General features: G+C 41.1%; 1 protein-coding gene and 1 long non-coding RNA gene across 5 annotated transcripts; both read right to left on the reverse strand.

The window, feature by feature from the left end:
* Positions 1 to 303: 303 nt before the first annotated feature.
* Positions 304 to 23,678, reverse strand: INTS8 (integrator complex subunit 8). 4 transcript variants are annotated; one of them, XM_061448091.1, is made up of 27 exons: positions 23,476 to 23,678; positions 21,721 to 21,895; positions 19,596 to 19,736; positions 19,143 to 19,214; positions 18,852 to 18,903; positions 17,718 to 17,900; positions 17,027 to 17,134; positions 15,869 to 16,024; positions 15,350 to 15,450; positions 14,103 to 14,244; positions 13,217 to 13,287; positions 12,899 to 13,074; positions 11,819 to 11,952; positions 11,072 to 11,182; positions 10,306 to 10,507; positions 9,696 to 9,817; positions 8,489 to 8,673; positions 6,461 to 6,494; positions 5,754 to 5,810; positions 5,611 to 5,672; positions 4,635 to 4,753; positions 2,734 to 2,837; positions 1,699 to 1,749; positions 1,165 to 1,238; positions 1,026 to 1,090; positions 883 to 926; positions 304 to 519 (listed from the first exon to the last, which is right to left on the reverse strand). In XM_061448091.1, exons 1-27 carry the CDS (start codon positions 23,603 to 23,605, stop codon positions 403 to 405), a joined length of 2,988 nt encoding a protein of 995 aa, XP_061304075.1. In that variant the 5' UTR covers positions 23,606 to 23,678; the 3' UTR covers positions 304 to 402. The 4 variants fall into 4 exon arrangements, with proteins under 4 accessions (XP_061304075.1, XP_061304078.1, XP_061304077.1 ...); XM_061448094.1 differs by lacking the exon at positions 23,476 to 23,678 and adding an exon at positions 22,988 to 23,059; XM_061448093.1 differs by lacking the exon at positions 11,072 to 11,182.
* LOC133266665 (uncharacterized) lies at positions 7,817 to 8,482 on the reverse strand. The gene is made up of 2 exons (XR_009742476.1): positions 8,203 to 8,482; positions 7,817 to 7,962 (listed from the first exon to the last, which is right to left on the reverse strand). It is a non-coding gene; the product is annotated as an uncharacterized LOC133266665 (long non-coding RNA).
* Positions 23,679 to 24,164: the final 486 nt, after the last annotated feature.

The following is a 24,164-nucleotide window of genomic DNA, read 5'->3' on the forward strand; positions in this document are numbered from 1 at the left end:
AAGATTCACTACCTCTGAATCACTTCTGTGATGAAGGGACAGTACTGGGAATGGTGGGTATCCGTCCTCCTCCCTCTGGCACAATGCTCATCCCTGTGCCCCACACCCAGGGACCTGTGTTAGGGGACATTGAGCACCAGGTGCCCCCATCCACATCAAACTCAGCAAACTTGAATGCATGCCTTCTACAAACAAGCCATGGTGGAACCAGCTGAAGTTGCTTCCTACCTTCTGTACAATTTGTAAAATAAGGGTTTTATTATAAGATTTCATCTATTTCTAAAAAAAATACTAGACTGTAAATGTTGTATAAAAATTGAAATTAATTTTAAAAATAAAAGTCTTGAAAGATATTTTTTTTTTCCATTCCCACCCATGTTATCATGGCCCTCCAGTATTAGCCTAGAAGTAAAGTTTTGCCATTGCTTGAAGAAACTTCTTTTTCCTCCTCTGGGCAGCAAGCTGCAGGACATCCTCAGGGTTACTGGCATTGAGCTCTGTCTGGCCGATGGCTTTTATCTGGCAAGAACAAGAGACAGGGTGAGCAGCAGTGCTCAAGTGAGATTGTGGCACTACGGGGCCAGTTCAGCAGTAGTGATTTATTTCTATGCCACCCCCCCCACTTCCCATCAGCATCCAGATTCCATTAAGAATTATACAATACAGTTTCAGGGAGGTAAAGACAGACTATGGTAGTCTTGGTTAGGCTGCCAAGAGACACTGTGGCTGCCCCATCCCTGGCAGGGGATTCCCTGGCAACGTGGTCTAGTGGAAGATGTCCCTGCCTATGGCAAGGGGTTGGAACAAGATGATCTTTAAGGTCCCTTTCAACCCAAACCATTCTATGAACCCCACTCCGCCCCAGCACCCCAGTGCACTCACTGCTATCTGCCGCTTGTCTGTCTCTCCTCTTTTGTGGTGGAGATCTGAGGGTGAGTCAAGAAAAGACACTGGGGTAGGAAATCAACTTTTTCCTGCCACGAACATCCAGTGTGAGCTCTGATGGTATTCTAGTGAAAGGATACATGTCAGATACTCCAAGATGGTGACATCCCAGATGTATTCGTAGTAAGAATCCATGGCATCATGGCTGAAAGAGCACACAGACCACGTTATTAACACACTCATAACCCCTGTACACGTAGCTACAAATGTAACATTCACCTGTTTTGCTCTTGCAGTGCCTTAAATGCAGTTTTGTAGTCTACTTCTCTGAGGAACTGGCATAGAATAGCTACCTGTAAGGAGAGACTCAGGGTGGGTTTCAATGCCTCAAATCCCCACAGAACCCCTCAGTAGTACTGCCCCTGCTCCAGACCTGAGCCAGAGCTCCTTTCCACAGTGAGCACCTTCCAAGCACCTGAACTACGAGAGCAGCCACAGCTCATGCTGCAATACCAACAGCAGTAACTAAAGGGAAGGTACGTACTCAGCCCTACAGAAAATAAATATATCCATGTACTAACAGAAAAAGGGACAAAGAAACCCCAGATTCTTTCTACTATTTACAGCATTTCCAAGTATATCCCTATTTACTAATTTCAGTCCTTTCAGTGTCCTAGCAGCAACAGTAAGAACAAAATCTACTAATAGTGCAGATTGCATTTACAAGGAAAGCTGGATTCCATTTTACTTTCCTCCCCATTAACATCAAAATAAAAACCAGCGTTTTACTTACTGCCATGTTTCACCTCCTACCTGGGTGTGACAGTTGAGTAAAGAACAGCACTTTATCATTCTTTTTATCACCTACAGAATGGTTAAAAACAGAACACGCATTTTGAAACGCCAACACTGGAACACAAACAGCAACTTATTTCATGTTTTGTAAATGCAAGGGACCATCTAACTGGCTGCCTACATCCTTACTCCCCCAACTCCTGTGTTCTAGCACATCCACTGATGGACTGAGCTTTCTTCCCTGAGGAGACCTCACAGGGGTTATGGTGCCTGGTACAGAGAGTGCTGCATTTCTGGTGTTAAGAGCCAAGCTGCGGCCTGTTAAAAAGTGTTACCTTTATTTCCTGCTGCCTACTGACAAGGCCTGATGGAATGTGGGGATGGAACAGCACCGGGGTAGGCACACACTAGCACATGTGACAGAACACTATCCCAGCTGGGACTCTTGCACCACTGCTGCCTGGCACAAGGGAGGCACAGCTTGGACAGGGCTGTGAACAATGAAGATGATCCCTGACCAGGGTCTGAAGCTCTCATATGCTGTATGAACGGGACCATGATGGGAGCAGCAGTTGGACAGGGCACATAAATCACTACTTTCCCTGGGTCCAGACAGCTCCTTCCTATTGCCCACCAAAATGCAGCCTGCAAGTAACACACCCGCTTCCTGACAAACCAAATGCCTGGAATAAAGGTTACAGTGACTGAAAGGCGCCACTGAACACACTGTGGCTGGGACCAAAGACTCTCCCAGCACACACAGTTATTAAGGGATTCTTACTCATGGCCCATTCACAACTGAAGAGCCACTTGTTACACATGCTTGCAAAGTGGGCAGGTACCCACTGTGTGCAGTGCTGCACCTCCAGCATGCTCCAGCAGTGGTAAGTTACAATCTCACCCACCTCCAGACCTCCTTGCACAGCAGTACAGAATCTGGCTACACGGCTACAAGAGTGCGGGCCTGGGGAGCCGTTTTGGCTCTACACAGAATCAGGATGCCAACCGCATCCAAAAGAGATTTCTGTACATCCAAATTCCATTTTAGTGTACCTGGTCTGTGTACACATCTGGTGGCACCATTTTATTGAAGAAGTCTGAGCACACAGCTCCTGCTTGGAGATAATAGTGAAGAGCTGCTGAGTACTGATTCGTTGCTGCAATGGAAAAAAAGCAAAATAAGGTCTCTAAAGTAAACAGAGCAGTTACTTCTAAGTCTCTTATCAATTATTTATGGAATGACTCAGATACATCTCCCTTACTGCTCAAGTCTACTGGGAAAGTGACTTCCCTATCACTGTTTAAAAACCCCAACACACAGGAGGTGGTAAAACAGTGGTGGACAGAAAACTACACAATGAAGAGAGCCGGTAACACAGAGAAGTTCTGCCTTTTGAGAATTACTGCCTGTTCTTCAGGTACTGAATCTTAAATCCATCAACCTGAGAGTAAAGAAGTTTGACTTCCTTGAACCAGGCACACAGGTGGTAGTGGAGGAGCTTAGCTGGTGCCAGTTAGAGGGCTGACTCATGTTGCCACACCTCATAGCTCTGTGCTAGTTTTATTCCCAGCAAGTTCTCACTGGGCTGACAGGAGGGCAGCCTACAGGGGACACGTGGCCAGAGCAGTCTGCTTATCCACATGCTTCTGAAACACAGATCTGACACACAGGTGTGCTCCAAGCACTGCTCTTTTGGGTGCCAGCTTCTGAGGCTCCCTACAGAATCATCCTACTCCTGGGTGGTTGCTCCAGTTCGTGTGAACAGCAAATGCTGCCAGTTTATAGCCCTGAATCACTCTCCCATGTAAAAGGTGACAGCATTAAACACTGGATTAAGACCCCTTCACCCCAAAACATCTTCTAGGTATTTGTCTTCTTTGGAAGAAACAGGCCAGGATTTCTGCAGTACAGGTTACAGCACACCACAGGTATGCTTCCACTCCAAAAAACAGCTGATTCAGGAACATGTGCCCTGTCTCCTCTTACAGCCCAAAGCACTAGCAAGTATATGGCAGAGGCACAGAAGTGTACCTTGTTTTATTGCCAGTAAAGAACAGTCTGTCTTAAATGCTAAGTTCCCCTAGAGTGGTACTGACTGATAATTTAAGTGGAAGAAATACCCAGCTACCTTTGAGGACATCTACAGCTATGTCCTTCGTTAGCTCATGCACCAGGTAGTACTGTGCATGTCTGCCCATCTTCTGAAAGGTCATTCTTCAGCACCTACCCCTCTGCACTCTCTTTACTCACACTACAAAGTAAGCCTCAGGGACTGACTCTGGAGTGGGGAACAATTTAACAAAGCCCAGTATCACATAATCTGGGCAAGATTTCTCTAGGCAAGTGCTGCCTTAGTGCAGTCTGGGTGCATGTCATGGTGCCCAGAATCTGAAACACTTCATGTCCCAGTTCTGTTGGCTGCTCCTTGCTGAGGAGCAAGGACAAGTACTGCAGAAGGGGCAGGTGAGGACAAAATGACAGGAAAGGGCTTCCCATCACAACCAACACCAGATCAGTTCATGCTTCCTAGTTTACAAATCCTAGATACCTTTCTACATCAAACACAGATCCTTTCCGCCCCACTTGGCTTAGGCTGCAGTGAACCCCATCTCCACATTTAAAAGCAATCTCTACTCACACAACTTTCCATTCACTTAATAAAAGACTCTGATATTAGAGGCTTCAGTAACTATAGCACTCAAGGACAAACTGCCCTAAAAAAGTGAAGTTAATTATGACGCTTACAGTTTCCCCTACCCTAAAAGCAAGTCCACTGAAAGCCAAGTCTCTCTGTGGGTTTAGACAACCTCCCAAACTCACCTGAGGATTCTAAACTCATCTACCACAAGCTTCTTTTCATAAGAGAAAATTTAAGGAACGTTATGTCAAACATAGTCCTGGAGCAGCAAAGCACTCCTCACACATGCTAACAATAGACATTGGTTTCACTTACCAAAATAAATATCTGCCTGAATAATTAACCAGAAGTGGTTGTTTGCATTGATGGTCAGTGCGTAGCTCACCAGCTCTTTCACTGTCACAGCCACAGCTTCAAAGTCCACTGACTGGAGGCTAAAGGATAAAAACCAGAAGAAAAATAATTCCTAAGTCATCAGTTTGCTTTTTTAAACATGGATCCAATTTCCCATCTAGTTTAAGTCCAAAGCACCTTGCATGAAGTGTCAAGCAAAAATAACTCAGGAAGACTTAGTGCCTACTGTTGAATTGTTTCACTGCTGCAAGTCTGACAGAACAAATACACCCTTCACAGACATCAGAACTCTACCTGGGGCTTACACTGCAAGAGGGTTCTGTGCAAAAACACATCTGCTCAGTTTCAAGGACAAGGTGTTTGAAGACAACACCTGAAACCGCTACAAATTTATCACAGCATCCACAGGCCACAGCGATCTCTGGAAACCTATGGAACAGGCTTAGAAAGGAAGGAGGGAATGGCTTGGCACATTGCTTGGGCAGCCGTTCCTGAAGTTTGTGTGGAACTTCCAGTTTTAAAAACATGTTTTTACTCACCCTTCTGCTAAATTCTGGTAACACTGAACAATTTCCTTCTGCCTGACTTTACAATACACACTGAAATCTACACTGGGAACAATAAGACTATTCAATCAGACCGGTTAAAGACAGATTAACCACACTAAGCTTTACAATCTCCCTCTCTCACAGGAATCACCTCTCTCCCAGCGCATACAAAGAATCTGAACCAATGAGGTTCTAGCCCCACAGAGCCTTTAAATGTCACTGGAGAAATATAGTTCAATCCAACCAGAACAAATCAATATATACTATATGTCCCTTTGGCTATTATGATGGCAGAAGTCACACTCACAGTAACTAACACACAGCAACCAAAACCAAACCAATTATGTGAACACATACTTTGAAACCTGTATTTTTAATTATCATCTTACTTGGGGATGGAGGAGGGCCAGATGGAAATGTGCTCTGCTGCAATATCATTCACAATGTCTTCCTAAGGGAAGAAAGATTAAGAGAATTTACAAAGAGAAACCTTTCCAGAAAGCCAAGGATGATGTTTATGGTATGTACTAACCCGAACATTATGAAGCTTGACAAACAGGGACAATATTGTGGTTAAAACCAATGGTTCCTGTAAAGGGAAAAAAAACAGTAAATAGCATCCCCATGAACTACCGAAACTCCAGTTTCTTCCCTAAGCTCTAAAGCTATGCAAGAAGTTCCGACATCACTACATTGAAATAGGGCAGTATTTTGTTAGGAATCCTGCAACACAAGGGTATTGTGAGAGCTTCTGAGGGAAGTCTTTAATTCACATTTTCCCAAATAACACCTTGAATATAAACTTCACTCAGGTTTTCCACATTTCTGTTGTTTCCGTGGCTACTGCCTAGCCTTAAACTTGAGCTAGGTACACTACAACTTAAGCACTTACAAACCCACAAGCTATGAACAATTTCCATTCCTCTTACTTCTGCTGCCTTTATGATGCACGTAGCTGCCTCCTCCTCCCTCCAAAAGGAATGCTTTGCTTTGAGACAGCTGCAATAAGATACATTCCTAATGGTAACAGATCTCCACTATCAGAATTCAGGGTAATTTTTTCATAGACTATGCAACACTGCTGTATGATAGCTATAGCAAATCCAGGAGTTCTTCAGCCGTACAACACACCTATAGGGCTGTCAGACTTTCTGGAATTTAAAAGGAAAAGTCCAGAAAAAAGCTCTATCAAAAGGAAGTTCTGGTTGCAAACACATTCTCAAGACCACTATAACTTACCCGAAGCTTTTTGATGAAGGACAGCAATTCACTCCTAAATTAGAGACACAAAACCCCATGTAAGTAACTGTTCACAACAAAGAATACATGCAAAGTTAATACACTGGAAACTAGGTCCGTAAAGCAAATCCTTCACCTGCCAAAACAGCCTTTCACCTTTAAGTTCACAAATGCAGGGTACACAAGTGAAAACACTCAGGCAGGTCACTCACTTCTAATACAGTCAAGTAGCAAGTTTTACATTTAAAAGAGGTTAAAGAAGAGGTATGTGCTATTCCATCAAGCTATAAAAGGCAGGAAAATCACTTTGTAGCTAGTTAACCATTGACTCCAAAAGGGAAAGCAACTGAGCTGTACTGTATCTCTTCCAGCTAAGATTGCAACAGTGACCTCCAGGCTTACAGAAGAGGGTGTGCAGTGACCATTTACGATGTACACTGATTTCCTCATCATGCCACACCAGAACTGTCACCATAAAACAACCCAGACAAGCACAGCCTGTTTGTAAAAGGTTTCACTGCCTCTTTTCCATAACAACAACGGGGTCACTGCCCTTCACTGTTTGAATCAGAGGGGTCAGAAGAGGTTCAGCATCCCAGAGTACACCTGTACTGCTTCCTTTTCCGTGCCTGAGTACAACTGAAACCTACAGCAAGCACATACCCTCTCTCACCCATCCCACGGCAGGATAAGCAAAAGCAGCTGGTCTTAGGTACACATTAACCTGATTAGCTCAAGAAAGGCAAAGAAACAGTCAATAGTTTGACAGGGGCATCTTTCCCAAGTTTATAACATGGAAAGCTGTTTGATATAATCATACATCCCAGAATTTACCGTAACAGGCAACTTTTAATTAGGCTTGAACATAAGAACAGGCTGAAAATATTTACTGAGAGAACAAATCGGAGAGTCCTGAATGAATCAATCCATCAGTCAATTAAACTAAGACTGGCAGAGGTTAGGGAACTGACGGTGAAATTACTCCAGTCAAGAACAGTTTCTTCCTTTCCCTCTTCCCAGGAGCTCAGCTGAACAAGAATTTCATTTCAAGACTGAATAACATTTAGCTTTAAATTCAGAAACCTCAAGATACACATAAACACCTATGCTGGTGTTTATGTAGGTGTTTAATGCAGTTACAAGGGTAGTTAATCACAGAATCCTAGAACACCAGGTTGGAAGAGACCTCAGTGATCATCTGGTCCAACCTTTCTTAGCAAAGCATGACCCCAGAAGGCCCATCACCCTGCCCAACCAAATCACAAACACAAATCCAGAAAGTGTAACCTACCACTTCCCTGGGGAGATTATTTCAATGGCCGATTATTCTTATTCTCAGAAATTGTCCTCTTGCGCCCAACTGCAATCTCCCCAGTAGTACCTTGTACCCATTACCCCTCATCTTTTCCATGTGACTGACTCCTTGTAAAAAGGAAGTCTCCATCTTCTTTGTAGCCACCCTTTAACTACTGGAACATGGTAATAAAAGGTCTCCACTAAGTCTTCTTTTCTCTAGGCTGAACAAACCCAGTTCTCTCTCCCAGCCTTTCTGTATAAGGCAGGCTTTCCCAGCCCTTGGATCGGACCTTTCTCTGGACCCTCTCCAGCCTGTCCACGTGTTTTTCTGTATAGCAAGTACCAAAACTGAACAGAGTTGCAGTCAATGGAGCCTGCAGAACAATTTCAGTTAATGAAAAGCAGACACCTCCAGTTGGTCAGCTAAACTGCCCTCTAGATGCTACTGACTTTACTGGAAGATCTACACTGGTTATAATGGAGCACAGACACATATGCTTCAGTGTCTGTATTCTGACCTTAATCCCATACACTCCTTTTCTCTCCCTCTGAAAATGAAAGGCAACACATCACCACTAATATCCAACACTGCCATTGGGTGGACTGTTTACTCAGTAAAGACCTTTAGCTGCTGCCACCATTCTGACAGTGGAATCCAGACAATTTCTGAAGGGAACAGGTGGTCAGACATACCATTCAAACAATCTTCAAAAATAATTTAAGCAGACACACCTGTACATAATGCCCAGTGTAGACTCCCTGTGTTTTATCAAACTCACTCTGCCATCATTCCCCCGTTTATGCTGGTTAGATACACTGCAGATTTGTACCACAACTTCCCAAAGGTCTTTAGCTGTCCGTCTGCTTTCTTTGGGACCTGGAAGTTCTTTGCAAGTAGCAGCCAGCAATTGTCCCAGCTATACAATGCAAAAGAGAAAATACAGTAAGCGCAGCTTCTCTGGACACTGACTACAGCAAGGGCATTTAAAACGGTTAAACGATTATTTTAAGTTGCAAACTACAAAGCCATGTGACTAAACTCTGCAGCAGAGGACATGAGGAACCTGGAAGACTGGAATTAAACAGCAGAGGAGTTATCCTTTTAGTAGTTTTCTTAGGGTATATTTTATTATTACAAGTTCCAGAAAGCAAGCTTTACACTCTACTACAGTATACAGCATAAAACCTAAACCCTGTAAAATACAGTTTTATAAAAACTGTCTCTAATAATTAATCTAAACTGATACTGACACCCTCTGCTATAGAGAAAAAATTGAGGCTCAGGACAGAAATTAGGAAATATCACAGGTAAGCAGAGCAGGCCAAAAATGAACCTGTCCTGGAACATGATCTGCTTTCAGCTTCACTGCCAGACTCTGAAGCAGAAACAGTCCTGTAAAACCATTCTGAAAGCTAAGTTTCCAAAAAACCAATGCTTGGATGTCTCCAAAAATTCAAAACTGGTGTTGGGTTAAAAAACAGAACCACCACAGCGCACCTGGAAAACAAGTGTCTTACAAACAGAACAACAACCAGATACATTTTTATTCCCCTCAGATCTATACACTTTTCATTCCCCTCAGCTAGAACTCTCAGCCTGAATTCATGTAGGAGGTGACTCCTTTACAGAAGTGCTACAGGATTTCAATCACAACCACACACACCTGATGCTTACGAAACCAAGCTCAGCTGGCAGCCAACAAGGGCTAAGTGCAATTTGTTTCATATGCCCTTGCAGCATAGCCTTCACGTCTTTAGTGACCTGTCAAACACACTGGCTGCTTAGCCCTGCTGTCTCCTACACCAGACCCAAGTCATGACAGCCACAAAACCCAACACTCTAGAGACAAAAGGGCACATGCTTTTGAAAGTACAAAAGATCCCAGCACGAAAAAGTAAATTACAGCCTGAAAAGGCTTTGAGACTGAGCACTATTTACCTTCACATAAGGATTAGTTTGAACCAGAGGTAATGGAACTTGCATGGTCAAATACTCATTCTCACACCAGTTTAACAGGAAGGCAACACATTCTTCAGCTATAACTTGTCGAAGAGGAATATCTGGAAGAACAGATGTTCTTTGCTTTATTTATTATTTTTTTTAACAAACACAGTGTTATATGAAAGCAAGCAAAACCCATTCCCCCGGATTAGATATTTCTGTTCCATAGCTATCACAGAAAAACATGATACTCAGTCCAACAAGAGACCTCACCTCTGAAAGCTAGAAGCAACGACTTCTCTAACCACAACAGCATTACATTAATCCCTCAGCGTGAAGCCATGTTTTATCCTGTTCAAGCCCTTTAAATGGCACTAGCCAGTCAGTGTTTAGCCGTATGTAGGCTTCATGACATGCTGTTCTCTTTTCCAGCTTCCAAGAACTAATCAGACTTCTAAAGCCTCACTAAAACCAGTGTCAAACTTCACTACTGTTTTTCCAATTACACTTCTAAATGGTAAACCTATCACATAAAGTTGTTTTCTTTATTCCTTTCTCACAAGCTTTGTACTTTATTGCGTCCCACAAATGACAGCAATGTACTTACCAGGAACTCTCATTTCCAAATATCCTCGGACTCTGCTTATAAGGTCAGAAGGAGGACGCTCTCCAGAAGCGCCAGGTCCAGCTTCATGAGTGTAAATGTCCAAAAGTAGCATTTCATTCAACATGACTTGGCGGAGTTTTGGAGAAAACTCTGTCACAAGCTCCAAGCAAGCAGCAAAAAGCTGTTTTGCATGGACAAAATCCTGCAATGAGAAGGATATGCATTAATGATTCCTAATGGATTCATAAAGGAGAAGACTAAGAGTTAATGCACTGTTCAGCTCTCAATATGTGAATCTTATGGCCTTGCTATTAAGCTTAACAGTTCCAGATTTTTTAAAGAAAACAAGAAGTAAACATACCAGAAGTAACTATTGGCATACTGGGTGCAGTGGTTTTTTTTTTATCTTGTAGTTTAGCAAACTACAGTATTGTCAACTACAAGGAAAATAAACCAGCATTCCAATAAATTCCTCGTGTGAAACTGGGTTTAGATACAACATGATTTAGTGCGTCATCATCAAAACTTCGTATGAATGAAATAATCTCCAAGCCCAACTAACTGGAAAGCCATTATCCTTGGTCTGTTGATGGAATTCTTGAGACAGAAATATTAAACCATCATATGACACACAGGACTTGTTACTATCTCCCTCACACCCCATTTTTACAATTCTTTCTCTCAAGAAGGGCTTTCTGTATTTTCAGTGTTGCTGAAATTCAATTGCTCAAACTCACTCACCAGTACCTTTAGATGACTTGCTCACCTTAATCGCACAGCAGTGTAATCCCTTTGCCATAAGGATGTAGACCAAATCCCTAGTCAGACTGTCTTTGATTCCTAAAATAACATTGCCGTAAACATTTGGTACTTCCCACTGGGAGAGAAATATATAGGACATTTGCACAGAAACAGGTTTTAGAATTCACGTCACTTCTCACAATGTTATAAACAAAACTCAAACACTTACAATTATTGCCATTTAAGTGCCAAGTCCTTCATTTTTATATCTAATCAGAAGTAATGTACTGCTCTGATGGAAGTTCGATAAAGAAAGCTAGCTACCTTACTTTGCTCATACTCTGAATCTGCAATAATTGGGAGAGGGGGAAAAAAAAAGACAAGAAATCCTTACTAAAAAAAAAAGTGTAATAATTGTATCTCTTCCTCTCTTCTGCTGCCAGCTTTTAACGTCAGTTTAAAAGTTTAAATACTTAAAGTAATACTGCTGACTAGTCAGAACAACACTGAAAGCAAAAGCTACAGAAATCTGTTTTCTCACAAGAAAAGCCTACGATTCAGCCAGTAATTCCTTAAAAGTTACACATTTTGCTTTAATACTTCCAATAGAGAATGAGAGTGTACGTATTTACCATCATTCTTATTAAACCACCATTATGCAGAAAAAGGGAAAAAAATTAACCATGCTGAGATCTATGACAAGATGTTTACTGTTCATTGCAGCATGACACCTAACCAGACCTTGAATTGCACTTATGAGCAGATGAATTACCTTGTTTGAAATTGTCCAGAATTGGCGTTCTGAAGTCATACCATGCAACTCAATTAAGATCTGTCGAATCCTCCAAGGATCTACTGACAGTATGAGCTGATGCTCAAGCTGGCCAATATTGACACTTGCTGAAGCTAGAAGAAAAGCAATCAGGTCTCCAACACATTCCTTCTTAACATAGATGCTTGTATTCCTTTAGTATATAAGAAAATTTAAATATACCAGTGTAAGAACAGCAGATACATCAATGCTTCTGAAGGTTACATACATCCTTTTGTGCCTTTCCAGAAACACCATGTGCTAGCTTCCCAGCTCCCCCAACCAAAAGGGCAACTTACAATGCCCCCTTTTCTCACAGCAGCAGCTCTGAGTATTCCCTTACCCTTGTCACAGTAGTGTTCCTGTACAGCCTTAGTGAAAATATGTATTTTCACAACTGGCGTTAAGTCAAGGCAAGGTCAGTTCTTTCCAGCTTCAGTCACCTACAGGCACCTCTTGTGTCAGCTTTGACTTGTTTAGCTGCACAGCCCGACAGCTGTACCTGGGAAACGAACTGGCTGAAAAGGTTTGTTTCACTTTGGCAAGTTTAAAACTTCATCTGGACATTACTCCTGGGCCAGCTCACCAAACAGTCAGACAAGCATTAGTACTCCTCTAAATCCAGAGGCAGTTTGCCCTTTCCGGCAACAGTAACAATAGCCAGATATAGCTCAAACTAAGTGCCACACCTCTCTCACTTGGTTGGATGGGGTTTTGAACAACCTGGTCTAGTGGAAGGCGCTCCTGCCCATGGCAGGGAACTGGAGCTAGATGATCTTTAAGGTCCTTCCAACCCAAATCATTCTATGATGACACATTCATTTGAGCATATCTATTATACTCAGTTGAGATACAAGCAACATACAAGCAAATAATAGTCATCTTCTTGATAAAGTAGGACATTCACCAACAGAAAATGGAAAGTATTCTCTCTGAAACCATTATCTCAAACTTTTTCATACAACAGACCTGCACATAACTTCAAGCATGGAAACAGGTCACTCCCTGCATACAAGTTAATGGAAATGCTGTGAAAAATACCTGGGATATCATAAAAAGAAGCCACAGGTTTTGTGCACAGATTGATTCGAGGTGATCTCTTCCGCATTTGATCAATGAGGAGCTTCCGTTCATCATCTTTCAGCAATTTCATGAACAGCTCATGAGATGAAATCATGAAGACAAGCTGAAGATCTTCCAAACCCAAACACAAGTTTCTAAACAAATGAAAAAGTTAATACATGAGCAAGCAGGAAGAAGCCGCTTATTTTTTCAGCTGTAAGTTCTCAAATAATTTATTGTATTGCATTACACTGCTTTCAAAGTGTGAATTCATGTTATCTTAGTATGGCTACATACTTGAGAAATGCTGCCATTTTTCTCTTCAATGCTTCAGAAGCATTTTCCAAGTTTAATGATTTTGAACAAACCTGGGAAAGAAAGCAGAAAATAACTAAGCAGCCCCTTAGAACATTTACAATTAGTTACACACAGTGTTTCTACCCAGTTTTCTGACTCACAATTAGTATCAGCCAGTAACTCCCTCTCTCAAGTGAGGCACCAGTTATCTGATAAACACTGTAGCCATCACAGATGGATCAGTTTCTTTCAGCCTGCACAAGGCAGGCTGTTCCACACAACTGTAATCTTTCATCAGACACAATTCACACTCCTTTTGCCTATTCCTCTGACATTTAGGTGTGCTGACACTGAGTGCCACAGTAGCACTCAGCCTTATAAGATTATTAAGTATATAAAAAAGTTCTTTCACAGGAGTTTAAAAATGAACCAACATTTCTATAAGTGCAAATGTGTGAGATTCACTAGAACTAACAGTTAAAATAGCAGCAGTTGAAAGATAACTAGGTAACTGAATTAAATTGCCAGCTTTTACTTCGTTTGAAGTTCTGTCTTAGAGAATTTGTTTCTTTGTTCCCTGAAAAACAAACATTCAACAAGGTCTCTATTTCAATGATGCCAAGGAATAGTAGCAATTTCAAATCCAATCTGAAGCAACAGGTCAACTCTGGAAAGATGTTCTCCAATATGGAGAAATGGAAATGGAGCTATAAACACAGATGCAAGACTGATCACAGAGTGTGATTGCAAAGTAACTTCTCAAACTTTAATCAACTTTCTTGAAGTTAGTACAAAGTATTCCTCCCTGCTTCAGAAATCTGAGCATTCCTTGCAACAATAATTCTAAATACTGTTTCCCCTTCTAATTTCAGGTAATTTTGTTTACCTCAAGGAGGAAGTCTATTTTCTCTTTGCTAGGTTTCAGGAACAGCTGACAAAACTGAACATCAACTGTTCGACCCTGCAATACATCACAGACTGTGTTGCACACGCAGACTTTGAAGCAAACTTCATCCAGAGCATCACTCCTGCATGAACACAAAACTGAAGATCACGGAACATCTCTGACAAACAGAGCTAACAACACAGCTGACATTTCAAAAAATTCAGGAATATTTGTGCATCTCAGAATACACAATCACTGTACAAAAATATAGACAAATAATCAGAACGTATGGCTTCCTTCTCTTGATCCATCTCTGCATGCCTTGACTAGATTGCAAGGTCATGCTCCTCCATTCATCTCTGTCTAGTGCTCATCCCTGAAGGTGCTCTGTATCAGCCATATCAGAGATGAAAACACCCCTAGACACTGCTAAGCTACAGCCTCCAAGATTCTCTCACAGGAGACACTTATTTGACTCCTTTCTAGCTGATGTGAAAACTGAATTCAGTAACTACTGAGGTTTTACACAAGAGGCCGTTACAATCAATACTTCTTTTTTTCTCACACATGTAAAACCGGGTCTCTCACTTCTTCAACAGAAAAACCTGTAGGCAGCTTCCCTTCAGGGAAGAATTATCATCATGATTATATGGAGATGCTTTCCATATAGCCCCCATTCAAGTGCCTAAGCTCCAGAGAAGGTTGAATTTCAGATGCAGCCATTTGCTTAGCACTTCTCAGTTGGGAGCCATTCACAAGCTACCCTTGTAACGTACCTAGCTCTCTCTGCTTATTGTAATTTTTTTGTTATTGTAAATGTACCATCCTACTCATTCAGCCCTAGGCTATTTCAGCAGTGCACAAAGCTCCTAATCACAGTTAACTGCCAGCATTCCCAACAAAGTACGCATCTCCTACAGTATTATTGCTTAGTATGGTTAACCTGACCAGCTCTATATACAAACACACACACACATATATATGATCAATTGTGGCGTAAATAAGATCAGTAAAGTGGTAAAATTAAGTGTTAATTCTCATTAATTTTTTCCCATATACGGCACAGTGAGAAACATCACAACATAGGTCCCTATTTGGGAGATGTAGTTAAGACTACTGGTAACAGAAATAAAGGCTCAAGTTTCTTGGATTTGTTGTTAGAAGATTTTCTCTACTTTCTATGATAAATGTAACTCACGAAAACTGCTTTTCATCATCATTGAACAGATCATTACTTAATGTCTCACCCTTGTTGAGATTTTTGGAAGAGTTCTCTCAGCACTGACTGCCTGAACTGAACAGGTAAACTGAGGGTTAGATTATCTTCAAGGAATATATTCACTATATCCTGTAACACAAACACAGTTGGAATAGTCAATGCATAACGCGAAAGACACAGTTAAAGTAATTTTCTGTCTGATAGAAATGATCAAACTAACAGAAGCAACTTGTACCATGTGTGATACTAAAATTTGTTAAACCAGAAAGGGACCAAACGACATAAGCTCTCTATCAAAGAATCCAAGAAAAAAAACCAAACCACCCAAAACTCCCAAAACCAAATGTCAAGCAAACCTGCGTATCTCAATGGAATTCAAGATATTTTAATCTAAAAAAGTATCAAATTATATTCCTACATACGTGTTCTAAAATGCTATGTTAATGTTTAACTGGAACACTTAAATCCCTATCAGTTCAGGTGGAATCATCCAAATAGAATGATAACAAAACCCTCAAATACATGTAGGTATATTTAAGCATCTTACCTGATAGCTGCCAGATTTCATACACCTATGGATTTGACTATAAGGAGTTGCCTGTTGAGATGTATCATCAGAAGACAAGGTAAGAACTCCACATGCCTGACAGTACCCAGCTAACCGTTCTTCATCTATGGTAAAATGAAGTGATGATGAACCATTCTGAAAAGTAAGGGTTAATCAGATCTTGGTGGTTGAAGTATTAGGAAGCATAAGCTTAGCTTGGAAACATTAACAGAAACTCACAGTTTCCCCAGGTAACAATGAAACAACAAATGAATGTGCATATACAGACTTCTTTTAAAAGCATACTTTTATACGTACTTTTTACATCTTAGACCATGTTTTGTCTATTTAAATAAAATTCTGAGTTTTGCAGGTTTTAGAATATAAATAAGCAAAATAAAAAAGGAATTAATTATAAATTAAAACACTATTTTTTAGAAAGTCAGAGCACAATGATTTCCAAGGGAAAGCCAGATTAAAAAAAAGAATAGGAAGTGCTGTATGGTTACCTTCCTCAAAAAACATATCACTGCAATCAAAATACCACAATGTGATAGATACCAATAGTGATAGGACAAAGGGCAACGGGTTAAAACTTAAACAGGGGAAGTTTAGATTGGATATAAGAAGGAAATTCTTTCCTGTTAGGGTGGTGAGGCACTAGAATGGGTTGCCCAGGGAGGTCGTGAATGCTCCATCCCTGGCAGTGTTCAAGACCAGGTTGGACGAGGTCTTGGGTGATATGATTTAGTGTAAGGTGTCCCTGCCCACGGCAGGGGGGTTGGAACTAGATGATCTTAAGGTCCTTTCCAACCCTAACTATTCTGTGATTATATGATTCTATGACACAGAATGTGCTGTTCAGTCCAGTTAATATTAGCCCTGAAGGTGTAGTCATTGCATTCCTTGCATCAAAACAACTGTGTAAGGCAATACATAGAACAAAGCAGCAATATACTGCAGCTTGTTAATATGATTTCATCCAAGGAATATGGAAAAAAGCCACAAAAATTGTTGTCCAAATCCCATGAAGTTTCTTTAGAAACTCTGTGCATCATTGACAGTTATTAAATTGCTTTAAAAGGAAGCAATAATTTAGGCAAGGTTTTTCTTTTTCAGAAGAGCTGGAAACACATATGCTAATAAAACACTTGGTACCTTTGCAATCAACTCCTTTGTTTTGAAAAACATTTCTTTAGCTTTTTCATGAACAGCTGCATTTGTAGATCCTTGTTGAAAATAGACTGCACCCAAATCATAGCAAACCTACAAACAGCAGTGACATAAAACACATTTTGGAAAAACATAAATAAAATATAAACCAAATTTTGGAAACTAATATGACATTTTAAGTCAAGATTAAGTATTTCAACTCAAACACTATACACACTTTAAACTATTTCTAGTTTTATCTAATATACCTACACAAACTGCGTAACTTTCCCCACCATACTGCTTCTTCTTTAACTGTGATCCCAGTGTGTGCAATTCTGCACAGGCATTACAAAATTACAGACTGATCTCCATGTAACTGTTAAAACAATGCAATACACTGTCCTTATCATATAATGGGTTACTCTGTGGGGTAGGGGAGAAGTGAGGAGTTGGGGAAAGCAATAATAATTACAGTGTTGAAATTCTAAGTTCTAAATTGAAGTTCTAGTAATGTAAAAACAAAGTCAGTAATACACCATTATATTAAAAGAGAACATGGGAAACATTAATAGAAAAACACTGCAGTTTATCTCAAAAAGCATACATGTTACACATACGCATTACGCATACGCGTTAACAATTTGCCTAACGAAATAGATATGAATTGAAAGCTTTATCACAGAATGTAAGCTACCTGGCACTGTATCTCCTCTGCACTGATTTTCAGTCCAGCTGTGGAACTCTCAGTTTCTCCATTCACCATACCAGGCTCCATGGCTAATAAATCCAGAGTTCTTATAGTATGGACGTAAAGATCTTTGTTTAATTTAAGTGCTCCTTCCAGGACCAGGATAGAATCAGCAGCCTGCTCTTTCAACTGTAATAGTTCAAATCCATTGAAAAAAAAACAAAAACAAAAACAAACAACTTTTTGGTTTCGAGGTTAGCTTTGGGTTTAAATTAACACTAGGAATGTAACAGAACAGTAAAAGGATAGTAAAAGAAAGTCCTTGTATACTGTCTTATTGCTATGTAGAATCTGTGACTGTATTTCTTGTACAGTAATTTATGGCTTCAGGCAGTCAGAGAAACAGGATCAAACCCTTACTGCCAGTTTAAACAAAATATTTTTCTATTTTATCTACCATCTTTTTGTTCATTTTTGAAACATTAAGTTATGCCACAGACTGTAAGTTTTATGTTATTATTTCACAGATGAAGTAATAACAGCTTGTACATGAACAGCAACTTTTTTTTCAAACATGTTGATGAATTAGTAGAACAAACATCAGTCATGCTTGGCTATTTGGAAAAAAAAAAAACCAAACAAAAACGCCATGAAAAAATAAAAGAATTGTAGAAGATGTGTAATACAAATTCATTAACTGATCCAAAGTAGTACAAGTGCAGGAAAATGAGCTAGGCTACTTATGGAAGCTTATGAAAGTAGCCAGGCTACTTTCAAAGGGAAACAATAAGTGCCGAGTTTTTTTGCCATATGATTTTGCAGCTTAAGCATGGTATGGTGTTAGTAACTAATCACACTGATTTTGCAAAGGTTTGCTCAATCCATACGGTGCTAAGGATGGCTGATGTAAGAATACTTCCATCACACAACACACATTCCATACTACATACTGTGCAGAGACCACGCAGTTCAGAACACACAGAAATGTGGAACATACAGTCTGGAACTGTAGCAAATATGAAAGTGCCAAACATAAATAATACTGAATTCAACAAAACTGCGACGCAACTGTTAATTTCCTGTCTAGTCATATTTACATGTAAATTTAAGCAAAAATAGGAGGGAGGGGGAAAGTCTCACCACTTTCAAAATATTGTCAGTTAGTTCCTTTTCTTGCTGCATCTGGTTCATCCTGGACAATAGAGAGAAGAGGTCAAGATCTCAATTATAAGGCAAATCTGCACGTTTGGTATGTATCAAGCATGTCTGAAAGGAAAATAAGAATACACTTGAAATAAATTAAGTTTTCCAGGGCTAAAACTAGACATTTTAAGCAACTGTACATTACTAACATGATTTAATCCACTTAGAAATTAAATTTTTGATTACAAAATACACAAAAAATCCAAATGAATTATACCTGAAACTTACACATTTAACTGAGGTGGACCAGGTTTCACCTGCTTTACAGGAAAGCTACTTTGAACGATGGTTCTTATGGCCCTACACAGGGGAGAAAAGTAAGCAAAGAAGTGTAATAAGCAGATTACACATCACAAAAAGACCAGTTTATCATTTCAGATACATTATACCATTAGAATAGACCCCCTACTCAAGAGCACATCTAGTATTTAGGAAATGGTCTTACGTCCATAAATAGCTAAAAAACAGCACTCTGCAAGGTAAGAGCTCAAGCCACGACCTTGACTACATTTTAGGGAACAAAACCAGCCGTAAAATAGCTTTTCAGACTCAGCTCCTCATTATAACCTACATATAGATCACAAAATTACTATCCGAGATTCTTCTTCAATGTACATCGATAGAAGAAAACATTGCTTTGTTGTATCGTGATTTTAAGATTATTGCCTTAAAGAAGTTTACCATCTGTTGTAGAGCAGTATTGCCATTGCAGTGGTTGGGGGTAAGCCAGCCAGGTCTACATCCACATGTTTAGTTCCTGGAGGAACTTTGCTGATACACAGAAGCTCATTCAGTAGCATGTTCAATACAGGCACTGACAAGCTATTAAAAAAAAAAAAAGAGAAAAAGATATTTCATATAAACATCCTACTTCTGGGATGTTTAAAATAATATACACTACTATTCAGTATTACATTATTATTTATCATCCCATGGAAGCAAGCGTAGTATCTTCATTTAGTATAAAGAAATGCTCTGGGTCAGATGGCGCTCTACATAAGGTATGTAAAGCAGTTACTAGTATTAGCAGCAGAAATTAAGCCACAGGGGAAGGTTGCCTTGACAGCTGATTTAATAATATGCAGTAGTACATCAGCTGGTTCACAGACACATCCCCAGAATAATCCAGTCACCCAGAACAGCAGATCCTATCTTATTAGCTATCCTTATCAGAAATCCTTTTGAAGCAGTCCCAGATCCTACTTCCATTGCGAACGGAACTTCACTCACGTCAAGGGAACATTTCTCTGTGCTATCATGGTTTATCTCCCTTTCCACAGCATCCACAAGTAAACACTGAAGTTAAGACTAGGAACTGGAATACAGCACTGTAAGTTGTATTATGAAAAATATACATTAGCTGGGGCAGAACATTCCTTGATAAAATGAGAAGGCAAGCAGGCTGGACTACATTACTCCGAGATTCTGAGGTGTAATTTAACACAACTGAAACCCTATTCCTGATTTGGACATTATCAGAAATTAGAAGTGATCAGCTACTGCCAAAGTACCTTTGATCTTGTGAAAAATCTGCAATCTTTGAAGCCAGTTTTGAAAACAACCAATGAAACTACACTTCCACCAACTAAAGGCAGAATTCCTGTTAATAAATTTCTGTCTTGTACTATTTCAGACTTCAGGTCTGCTATCAAGCTCTCCTTTTAAACTAACAAGTGCTGTTCTCACTATTCAAGATCCAGAAATCTTGTTTTCATTGGCAAGAGTAGAACATCATTCAACTGTTGATAACAGCAGAAGCTTTATGAAAAAGCTTGGCTCAAGCTGTTACTTTATTCCTTTTTAAACTATCATGACTGAACCTTTAGGCATAATCAGTTAACAAACAAAAGCATATTTCTTAATGAAAAAACAATTTTAGGCTTCATGAGCTAACAGAACACTCTACTACACAGAGATGCTAAATTAGTAGCTGAAATGAGTTCACACTGGTTCTCAAAAAAACCCACCACAGATGGACAAAACAATCCTATCAAAATCAGCCAAATAAGATCATGCAGTAGGGCTGATTTCTGAATCAGAATTATACCTGCATTTTAAGAAGCAAAGGTACCAACTGACAGAAAATACACCATGAATAAATATCAGTATAAATTCCTTCTGGGAGAAGCGAAGCAGCCATTAAAAAAAAAAAACACAAAACAACAGCAAAACCAAACAACAACCCTTTTGTACACATTCCTATACATCTGCTTTCAAAGCTACAGTATATATCTATTAAAAAATCCCTATTATATGCCCATACAATATTTTCACAACTAACCACACTAAAGTCTTCTGTTCATTCTCTGCAGTTGTGCTGTACCTTGCAAAGGTACTTTGGCAAGCAGTAATCCTACCCCAAAACACCTTACTAAGGTAGACCAATATGACGTATCTGATGAGATGACAAAAACATTATTCAGTGCAGGAGTAGAAGAACTTTATAGGTAAAAGTCAAAGACATCTCATTCCATTAACTCAAGAGAAATAATACGATTTTTTTGTCACTGATGAAAATGTAATTTAAATTTTATCTTTATGCAGTTTAGATGTGCACATCTTAATGTGACCCACTATTCTTGCTCTCTAAACTACAAACAGTATTGGTTTGCTCACAGACATTGCCTTCATCAAAACTGTTTCCTAACCCACAGGTGAAGCTGAACTTGACTTCAGTTGTCACACCCCAGACTTAATGTAAGAAAGATAAGCAGAAAAGCAAGCAAGACAGATTTCCATTTGATAAAATAATGAACTTGGGCCACTTCAGTTCAGTAATTTCACTGTGAAGATGCACATATTGTACCTTTTCTCTAATACATCCAAATCCCACTTCAGATGAGCAGCAACTTTAAGAGCAAGAAGTTTTAAAATGCGATTTCTTTTGTTATCAGGTGGTGGCTGGACCTGGTTCTGTTCATTCACAGAGGGTTTTGAAGCCTGTTCCAAGAACTGGACAATCAGCTCCACAGGTGGTGGATCTGCAAAGAAACACAGCCACCCTTCAGATTTTGGGTAAGCCCAGAAATTAACTGTGCTGCAGCTATCAACAGAGATCTTCTTGTCATTTATACAGTTGACATTATAACCTGCCAAATTCTCATCCCAAAGGATATCTTGCTTATTCTGACTCAAATCAGGCTATTAACATATATTTAACCTTCAAATTTACTTGACCATGATAACCATGTTCTCATACTTTCTTTTCACGAATTTGTATTAATTATGTTTCAGTACTTGCATCTACAGAAAATAAATGTTGCCTCTTGAAATCACAAGTTACCTGTTGTTAAAATCATACCTACTTGTGATTATCCTCTGTATTTTAAAAAACAGTTACAAGCAACTGCTGGTACCTGTGAATGCATTTAAAAGATAACTCTCCCTTGCAACTGCAGACCATAGAACACACTAAGACAGTCTCTGTAGTACCTCTGATCTGTTTTGAAAAACTGAAACCAAATCACAACTATTACACTTTCAGTGAACTTTGAGAAACATAAAACTTGCATTATTATTTTAATTGCAAAATAGAAGTGTAAGATCTAAACACAAAGATACTGCCTGACTACGCTTACATTTATTTTTTGTAGAGGCAATACTATACAAGGTCATCTTGTTTCTTTCACCTGCTTGTAGAATTCATGTACTGAAGATGATGACTCCACATATGTTAATCAAAATATCATCTACTTTTAAATATAATAATTTTATTATAATACACCGGGCTAGGTTTTTATTTATTCCAGGCCTAAGAAGACAGAGTAATTTCAGCACTGAGCCTTTAGGAGATCTCTAACTCCTGGCCCTTTCAATACTTCAAAGAGAGAAAACCAGCTGCAAATTGCAATGAGTTTTGCAAGCAGCACTTCACATTATAAAAAGCTTACATTTCCACAAAGAAAATTCACATATGCAAAGGGAAAAGTGATCTACCACTCAGGAAAGCTGGAGAAATCAAGTTATTAAATCTGAAAGTTAATGTAAACCAAGAAAAAGATGTTCTTGATTACGTTTAACTAAGGCTGCACAGCCGTGTCTGCACTGCCGCTGGGCCTAGTGCCCCCTCTCACCCTCAGCACCGTGACTTCCCCGCTACCGCAGGGTACAAGCCCCACGGCAGCACACGCCTCTGCACCGCCAACCTTCCTGCCAACCAACCTTCCTTCCTTCCTTCCTTCCTTCCTTCCTTCCTTCCTTCCTTCTCCCCCCATAACCACGCCGCGGCCCCTCCGTGTCCAAGCCTGCACCGCGGGCAGGGATTGGTCAGCCACGACCTCACCGACGCAGAGTGCCCAACCCCGCGGCGCCTCCTGGGAGAAGCCAGAGCCGAGGGCCAGAGCGAGTAAGGGACGCAGGAGGCGTGTGGGCGGCGCCACACCGGCAGCAGGCCCCGGGAAGGCGGAGGCAGCATCCGAGCGACAGGCCGCAGCGGCGGGACAGGGGCCCGCGGGGAAACGTGAGAACATTTCTTCCTCAGGGCCCGATAGAGGCCGGGCCGCTCCCCATGCCGAAGGGAAGGGTCCGCGCTGCCAGCAAGGCCCCGCCGCGCTGCACGCACCGGGAGAGGGCTTCTGCAAGTGCTGCTCCAACAGCGCCTCCTCCAACAGGAACTCGAACCATGAGGTCTGCGGCGGCGTGCAGGGCCGGCTGGAGGTGGCGGCCTCCCGGTCCGCCGCTTCCGCACTCATCGCCGCCGCCCGTCCGAGAGGCCCCTCCGCCAGCACTCGCAGCCGTGCACGTCGCACCTACCCTCACGGAGGCGGTGACGGCAACAAGATGGCTGCCAGCCCCGCCCTCCGCGCCAGACGAGGGGCAGGGCGTCCATGGCTCCGCCCCCAAGCCTTTAGCCGGGACGTCTCTGGGGGCGGTCCTGTGGGGCGGGGATATGGCGTCTGTGGCGCTGTGGGCTTGGTCCCGCCGCTCGCTTCGTTTTAGGGAGGTGGCGGCTTGGCGTTGCTCACACCCGCGGCAGGAACGCTGGTGGAAGAACAGCATGACCTCCTACCGAAACCGCTGGGCTGGCTCCCCTCGTCACCCCAGCACTACTGCAGCCTTCCCTCATCAGTGTGTGCACCGTGTCCCTATAGCAGCATCACCTGTGCGCCCTGAGGCGAGAAGGGAGTGCTGAAAGCTAGGCACTTCCAGTAGCCGGAGCAGGCTCGCAGCTCGGACTAGGCCAAAATGGCTAATCCTTATCCTCTTCCTGCCCATGCATACCTTAATGTCCTACGGAAAGGCAAAGACAAT

The sequence above is a fragment of the Pezoporus flaviventris genome, unplaced genomic scaffold, assembly GCF_033815535.1.
Source record: "Pezoporus flaviventris isolate CSIRO_AGI_PZ_B2104156 unplaced genomic scaffold, CSIRO_AGI_Pfla_v1 ptg000007l, whole genome shotgun sequence".
In the NCBI taxonomy this organism is placed as follows: domain Eukaryota; kingdom Metazoa; phylum Chordata; class Aves; order Psittaciformes; family Psittacidae; genus Pezoporus; species Pezoporus flaviventris.

Bases quoted from the DNA above. Each gene is read 5' to 3' on its own strand.
- INTS8 (XM_061448091.1), bottom strand. From the start codon at position 23,605: ATGAGTGCGGAAGCGGCGGACCGGGAGGCCGCCACCTCCAGCCGGCCC. The intron at 2,838-4,634 runs GTAAGTGAAACC...TTTCCATTGCAG, and splicing joins TCAGGCAGATATTTATTTTG to CAACGAATCAGTACTCAGCA. The intron at 1,091-1,164 runs GTGAATGTTACA...GTGCTCTTTCAG, and splicing joins GCACTGCAAGAGCAAAACAG to CCATGATGCCATGGATTCTT.